This window comes from Dendrobium catenatum, unplaced genomic scaffold, assembly GCF_001605985.2.
Source record: "Dendrobium catenatum unplaced genomic scaffold, ASM160598v2 fragScaff_scaffold_1105, whole genome shotgun sequence".
Lineage (NCBI taxonomy): Eukaryota > Viridiplantae > Streptophyta > Magnoliopsida > Asparagales > Orchidaceae > Dendrobium > Dendrobium catenatum.
In genome coordinates, this window is record NW_021319567.1 from 1,963,906 (window position 1) to 1,972,409 (window position 8,504).

Consider the following 8,504-nt stretch of genomic DNA (forward strand, 5'->3'; position numbering starts at 1 on the left):
CACACAGAGAGATAAATGATTGGAGTGTAGCGTTCATAAGAGACATCAAAATTTTTTTGTAGAAATCCCTGAAAGGGGGAAAAGCCATGAGGTCTTGCCCAGTTTAAATGAATCCACTAATATTTGCATTTGGTTACAAAATGAGGATCTTCCTTCGGGGAAAGCCTTGGCTCGATGTAGCAAATATACATCATATAGAGTCCATTATATAGTGGCAGTTGAAAGAATAAGTGTTGATATGTTTGTTTGGTTAGCAGGACCATAGTCTACCAGCGATGTAGGTTGGAAGGACTATAGTCGGGCGATGATGGTCGGCAGAACCGTAATCGGGTGACGGATGTCGAAAGGATCATAGTTGGGTGACGATTGTCAGAAGACCGTTGTCAAGCGACAGAGGTTGGAAGGACTGTAGTCGACAAATGATAGTGGTCAAAAGAATCTTAGTCGGCGAGCAACGAGGGTCAAAAAGACTGTTGTATGGCGGCGGAGGTCAAAAGGACTATAGTCGTGCGATGGTGGTTGTAGAGACAGTAAATGACGGGGCGAAGGAGGTTGGAAAGACCGTAATCGGCAGGTGACAGTATTTTGGAGTAGATCCAACATTGATAGCGTCTAGGAAAAGTTATAGTGATTGTTGGAGAATGAACGGAAGTTTGGTGACTACTAATTGTCGAGAAGAGATTCGGGGCAATCGACAAAAGGGCGAAAGTTCAGCGACAGTCGGTGGTCGAGAAAAGATCCGATGTTGGTCGACAAATGGGTGGAAGTTCAGTGAGTGTTGGGAAGAGATCGGAAGACGATCGACGATCGGGAGGAAGTCCGGCGATGATCATTGGTTAGGAAAAGATTTGGCGATGGTCGGAGGTTAGGGAATGATCCGTCGGTGGTCAGCGACAAGAGAACTCCCCAAGTTCTCTTCTTCTTTTCCTCTCTTCCTCCTTTTTCCCTTCTCCCTCATGTGAAGAATATGGGGAAATTTATAGGTTTTTTTTTGAATGGAATGACTTGTAAATATGAAGAAGATCATAGGCATGTTTGGAGCGTTCTATCGGATGACTCATATTGATCTCCTTGATCATGAAGCCTTTTATAAAGCATTTAGATACTTTAAAGATGTCAGAATTGAGTCATATTGGACTCATTGGATTTGTCTCGTAGAGCCGCTCGATTTGACTATAAGCTTACCGTATTTGCGTATCATTCAGTTATCCAATTAATGCTTTGAATCCTCTAAGTATTTTTTGGACCTTTGATTTGGACTCATTTGGGTTCAGCTTGGACTAATTTTTGTGTTGTTGTGCTCGTCTCTTCGAGATGTTCAATTCAATTATAAGTTTGTTGAAATCAGAGCTTAGATGACCTTGAATTTAATTATGGAAGTTTCTAATTCATATGTGTTTCAAGATTCATGTCAGATCAAGGCGATTTATGAGGAAGTTTCAAAAAGATTTTTTGATGAGAGAATACAATATGATGTGATTTATAAATAAAATAAAATGATATATTATAGACAATAATAATTGAAGATGAAGCAAATATTCTTCATCATCGATATGACACAAAAATCATCTTGATCATACACAAATCTCGAGGTATATCCAAGTTGGAAACCTTCATAATTAAATTTGGGATCATCTAAACTCTGATTTCGGTAAACATACAGTCAAACTGAATATTTCAAAGAAACAACGAACCCAACGACACCAAAATTGGTCCAATATGAGCCCAATGGGTCTGAATCAAGGGACCAAAGCATATTTGGAAGGTTCAAAACATAAATTGTATGATCAAATAATATCTGAATATGGTAGACTTATAGTCGAATTGAGCGGCTCAACAAGACGAAACCAACAAGCCCAAAATTGCTAAATTCTAACATCATTTAAGAACATAAATGCTTGACAAATGATTTATGATTGAAGGGATCAATATTGGTTGTTCGATGGAGCACTACGAATTCTCCACAAATTTTTTCCATATTTATGGGACATGTCACTCTTAAAAATCTATAAATAGACCATCACTTCCCACATGAAAGGGGACTTGGACCTTTGCAAGTTTGGATGATTTGGCTATAGATTGGAGAGAGTTATGAGACATTAGGGATCATAGAGCTCTGCCCAACCACCATCGCCGACGAGCTTCTTTCGACTATTGCCAGACCACTACCCAACAACAAACCGTCGCTAAACCACCGCCCATCCAGAGCACCGCCTACTGTCGATGGAGCAGCTCATGGTCGTCGATCCTCGCCATACCTCCGCTCGACCATCGACCATCGTCGGACCACCACATGTCCGCCAACCATTTCCCACCGACTACGATCTCTCCGACCCTCATTGTCCGCCGACTACGGTCCCTCCCACCACTATCGCCCTTTAACTACGGACCTGCCAACCACTGTCTCCATTTGACTACGATCCTCCCAACCACTGTCGCTCGAATATAGTCCTTCCAACATATGTTGTTTGCCAAGTACGACCCCTTCGACCATTATTGTCTGCCGATAACAACACATCAGACCACAGTCAATAGACTATGGCCCCCTAACCTTCGTCGCCCCCCAACTACAATCCCTCAAATCCTTAGTCAACCATAAAAAATGGTCCCTTCGACCACCGTCACCCACTTACTACAGCCACTTCGACCATTGTCGCCCTCCGATTACGGTCCCTCGGAGCATCGTTGCCCGCAGACTACAGTTCCTTCACCCACTGTTGTTAGTGGACTACGGTCCCTCTGACCATCGTCGACCACTAATTATGGTCCCTCCAACCACCATCACCCTCAGACTATAATCCCTTCGACCTCTGTCACCCGTCGATTATAGTCCTACCAACCAAACAAACAAGTCAACCCTCTCTTGAAGACAACTCTTATATTACTAGATTCTTTGAACTCCCAACATGTAATATGCCCATTATGATGTATATTTTCTAATCGAGCCAAGGCCTTCCCCCTGAGAAAGGAGCTCATTTGCAATCAACAATAAACATTAGTATAATCATTTTAACTGAGTTAGGCCCTGTGATTTTTTTCCCTCTTTTAGAGTTTTCAAATAAAAATCTTAATGTATCTTATCACTCTTGCACCCTCTTTCTTATATGTTTGTGTTTGAACCTTCGTACAAAACTTGGACGCTAAACTCTATATCTCTACCATCACGAATGCTAGAGGATGCAACAATCATCATTTGGGTTTTCCTTGCAAGAGATGATAAAGACAAAACTAAATATAAATTTCCTCAAATAACAAAGAGTAGCATAAGCCATAAGCATATTGGGTATTTTTGGCTGTTTTAATGTTAGTTCAAGGTGGTGCGTATCATACATGTGCTGGTGTGATCTATATTCTTGTGAATGTGATTAGCAGCACGCCAGCACCTAAGTGTTTGTCCCCAACGATTCTGTGTTGGATTTAATGTTGTCAGTTGAAAATTACAAAGATTTTAAAGTAAATACGGAGCATGGCCGAAGAACAGACATACAATGAAAAGCAATTGAGATTAGATGGTTAAGCCTTCTAAGTTCTGTACAGCTTCAAAAACATCCTGATTTACCTTCTGCAACTCAGCCAACTATAGTTTATGACATTGGAACCAGAACTGGTTTGGACGAAAAATTATTGTTTGTGGCATTGAAGTTAGCCCGTTAATACCAAGCTGCTCCTGATATGTTGGTTGAAATTTTTGGTTATCAATTAAGAAGTTTTGGGTTCAGTCTTACATATGTGATGTTTGTATGAGTTTCTCTTAGGCTTCGTTTGGGACGGCTTTCTTTCTACTTCTTAAAGCAGCTTTCTAGTACAATTTTTTTATTTTTTACTAAAAAGCTTCTTTAAGAAGCAGAAAGAAAGCCTTCCCAAACGAAGTCTTAATTTGTCTAAATATCTAAAAAAAAAGAAAAAAAAGAGCATGTTAATGATCTTATGAAAGATTATTATTTAGATAATTGGATCCACACTCAAACTTTCCAACCAAAAAAATAATAAGTAGAAGAACTGAATTCACCCACCGCTGCTTGTCCGGGTGGTGAAGAGTTGGCTTGGCAAATCCTAGGTCCCTAGTTAGAATCCTTTGGCAAACAGTAAAAGTCTTAAGTGTTGGCCCCTGTAAATTAGTGTGGGTTGCATGCTAGGTCGACCGAGGTTTTCACTGGCCTAAGGACAGTGCTTCCTCGTCACAAAAAAAAAAAAGAAAAAAAAAGAAATGAATCCCGGTCTAGGAAAATTTTCCATTTTGATGGTCAAGGAAAATGACAATGCTACAAATTCACTATCTCTGTGGAGTAATGTAATCAACTTTACAACACAGAAGAAGAACAGGATAATGAGGATTAAAAGTAAATTTAAGATATGATACAACAGAATGACTAAGAACATATCTTTGAAGACAAGGCTTCTGCTTTCCTACATTTATAAAATCAAAGAAAGAAAATTTAAAACTAATAATAAAGAATTCCACTCCTGCTGCTATTGTTCAGGGGCTCAGCAACAAAAGAATAAAAAAATCATAACAAATTTTCTCTTCTATGCAAAGCATCAACTGTAATCTTTCGGCTTTCCTATCCCTATTGAAAACAAAGAATAAAATAATGTTCTGAAATCAAGCAAAAAATTTGAAGAAAGCATTCCATTCTCTTCAACCTGGTTGCAATGCAGAGGAGGTTCCACCAATCTCCATGGGAGCCCAAGCTGAAACTGTATACAAAGACTGATCCATCCATTTAAGTGTAAGCCCAAATCCATTTCCTCCTTTATCCACAGAATAATTCTCACAGTTATACATCTTGAGAAGCAACTTGCTCTGAATAATCTCTCTCTCATTGAACCCAACAAACCTGAATCCACCATCCTCCATCATCCCTCTCCACCTATCAAATCTCTCATGCCTCTCTATTCTTTCAACTCCTTCATAAGCAACTAAATTTCTGATCTTTCTTGCAAACATCTCTTCAATCTTGATCCTTGATGCGCTGTCTCCTGTAAAGCTGTAATCTAACAAATCAAACACAGCAGAGTAATACTTGAGAGCATTAGCAAACCTCTTCTCCCATTTCAGCTCATTGTGCTCTGCTTCTGTCTCTGCCATAAGAACAATGGAAGGATTGGTGCTTCGAATGAGACCCAACATAGCCATCAGCACAATATGATTCTTAGCATAAAGAGCACGGTGCAGCTGTAGAACACAGTTAACTGCAACGCATTCATTCTCCTTCACATGAAGCATCCAAAGTCTGACATCCTCGATTCTATCCACAACTGAATGGAATTCGAATGGAAGCTTAAGTGCTTGAGCCAAACCTGCAAGTCTAGTTCCAGTGTTTTGAAGCTCCTGTTTTGATTCACCAATGCCTGTAACTCTCACATGAGTTGGAGGATTAGGCATGGAGGCCAAACTATGTAATAGGCTCGGCCATTGAAGTCCCTGCTTTATATCGAAGTCTATGATATGAATACGCTCCTTTCCTTCAAAAGCTGTAAGCAACCTCTCATTCAGTGTGAAATGGATGAATCTTATGATTGGGGTCACATTGTTGAGGATTCGAAGTGCCATTGCTTCATCATTGTCATTCATTTCTGTGAGCTCTCTTGGTGGGGCGATGGAAAATATGTGCTGCCATTTCTTCGCCGCTCGAAATGCTAATGCTTCAGTGAAGTAAGCTACTAGTCGTTGGATTGATGTTCCAGTAGGAGAGGACATATCACCTAATCTTGCAAGATAGAAGTTTGCAGCTGTGTGATTGCTTGAGCTTATAGCCTGCGCACATTCGATGAGAAAACTCAAAAGCTCAAGTCCCTCATGTTCAGTTTTTGTCCTCTTGACTGAGCTTTCAAACCCTGAAACTTCTCCAGATGGATTTCCTTCTTCATTGCGTGATGAATCTTCGCTGAGATTAGGAGACAAGCCATGGGTGTCACTTGAAGAGCTGGAATCAGATTTGATGTTTGGACATCCGCTTGTGCTGGAACCAGATTTGATGTTTGGACATCCGCTTGTGCCTGCCTGAATCTGACCAGCCAAAAAAGAAGGCTTTTTTTCATCATTATAGTCTCCTTCTCCGCTGCTATTGGTTCTCTTCTTCTTTGCTCGGACGATGTCTGGATCTTCAAATAAGCCACATTGATGAAACTTTTTAAAACTCCTTTTTCTATTCCACAACTCTCGTCCGATCTCCCGCCTACTCTCCCAAGAAGCTGTTTGGGCTATAATGGCTGAGGAAGAAATTGTTACAGGTCTTGGTCGGAAAGAACACGATCCCCTGCTTTCAGCTTGTCTTTCTAAAGAGAGGGAGACCATGGCGGCTTCCTTCCTTGTAAAACTGCAAGGGAGGTCAAGTCTTTGCGTGCCCATCTTCTCCTGGAACTACACGGAAGTGCAAATGAATTGATGTCTCTGCGACAGAAGCGCCGAAGAGCACACCAGCCAATACCCTCAATAATTTGTTGTATTCTATCTAATTCTACCCTTTAGTCTTAACAACTGTATAAACCTCCAACAAACCGACTCCCCTTCCCTTTCCTATATTTCTATTTATGTAAATCCTTGAGCATGAAGGACTAGAGATGAAATGAAAAAAGGAGAGTATATGACAAAAATTTCAGAAAACCAAACTTTGAAGAACTATTGAGAAAGAATGTATTTCATTAAAAAAATCCGCTTTCCATTAAAAACCAAGAAGAAAAACCTTGAAGAAAACTTGTATGAATATATCTTGAGAAAACCAGAAGCGAAACCTTGAAAAAAGCTGTATGAAATAATCAAAGAATAAAAGAAGAAGAAGAAAAAATCATCCTATAGAATCGAAAATGGAGTTAAGGGTTACCAATTTGACCTGCGTTCATCAAGCACCGTGCCCTGCACGATCCATGGTAAAGCTGTGAAGGATTCTCCATGGATTTCAGAAAACATGAAAACGCTGTGACTGAAAATGAAAATCGATCTCTGTAACCCCTCCATAGCTAAAAATCATCCAAAGAAAAAACACAAACGTAGAAGAAGCACTTGAGCTAAGTCAAGCTTAGACCCTACATCCTAATCAATAAAAAATTCATTTTTAAGAAATGAAACTGAGAGTATGTAACTGATGTGTTCTGCTTTGCTTCTGCTGCTGCTCTCTCAGAACTCTTCTTCTTCCTTCCGAATTCGGACAGCGAGACATCGAATCCACCAAAGCATGGGAAAACGTACTGTCGGATTTGTGGGAGCGCCCCGTGGTGTCCTTGAATGAATGTAGACCGTCGGATTATGATCAAACCATCCAGATTGATGCATAACTGACCGTTAGAGGTTTGATGGCCCACATTTGGTCAATGTTACCGTTGGAGTGCGGTAGAAAAACCATAACGGTAACAATACCTTTAGCAGAGCCTTTCCGTTCGCCGTGACGGAGATATTTTGGTGAACGGCTTATTGTTGGATAAGCAGGTGTTTGTGTGACGCGTCTCGAACTTGTTCGTTAGTTTACGTGACTGCTGTTTGGCTCTTACATTTGATTTATAACGTAGAATCAATCGAGACAGTCTATATATATATATTGAGACCGTATAACTATTGATTGAATTATTGACTATATTTAGAGTGACTATTCTATAAAGGGGCATATTAATCATCAAATGGAATAAATATCAATTAATTAAAATTTAAATAGAAATAACTGCATCAAATTAAATAATGCATTATACTAAATGCATCAAATTATTTGACATAATTAGACAACGCCAAATAGTATGGCATAGAATGCGATTCTAGTCAAGCTCAATAGATAGAAGAAGGGGGAGAGAGACTGTAGGGGCGTAATCAGCCTTAATTTTCAGAGGAGGCAAATTTATAAGGCATAAATGTCTAAAATCCTTGTAGTAAAAATTAAAAAATGAATGAAGATGGATAAATTACCTAAAAAATTATATAATCAATTGTTTTTTTAATTTTTTGAGGGAGCGACCACAAGGTGGTTCTGCCACTAAGAGAGAGAGAGATGATAGCGAGAGAGAGCTAAATAACAGTTAAATATTTAAACTATTATTTTAACTGAATTTTAGATATTTAATTATTATTTTAAATTATTTTTAAATATTTATTTATTTCACCCAATTTTTCTTTCTAAAACTTTATTTTTAAATTATTAAATTAAATTAACTTAGAATAAATTTTTTTTGGCATAAAAATAAAATTATGTCAAACCATCAATTGGTATCATTTTTTTTTAAATTATGTTTAGTTTGTATTTTCTTAATAATTTTATCTTAAAATATAAGATTTTTTTTTTAAAAAAAAATCTAAGTAATTTTAAATTCATATGATTATTTTTTAAAAATAAATTTCAATCTATATTTAAGACATTAAAATAATATTATTTTTATCTCAGAATATCAATAGAAAAAATAAAATATAAAAATAATGTCTCTCCCTTTTTCCCGCTTTCAAGTAAGGTCTCTCTCTTCTATCATCAGCACAATATATTATATTTGAAATACTTTGAAGTTAGCTGAATGAGTATAAAATA

The 8,504-nt window shown here is 38.3% G+C and overlaps 1 protein-coding gene across 1 annotated transcript; it reads right to left on the reverse strand.

Annotated features, from left to right (window-relative positions):
* Positions 1-4,472: 4,472 nt before the first annotated feature.
* Positions 4,473-5,716, reverse strand: LOC110100236 (scarecrow-like protein 28). Its single transcript, XM_020827660.2, has one exon. The coding sequence runs from the start codon at positions 5,699-5,701 to the stop codon at positions 4,640-4,642; it is 1,062 nt and encodes a 353-aa protein (XP_020683319.2). The 5' UTR covers positions 5,702-5,716; the 3' UTR covers positions 4,473-4,639.
* Positions 5,717-8,504: the final 2,788 nt, after the last annotated feature.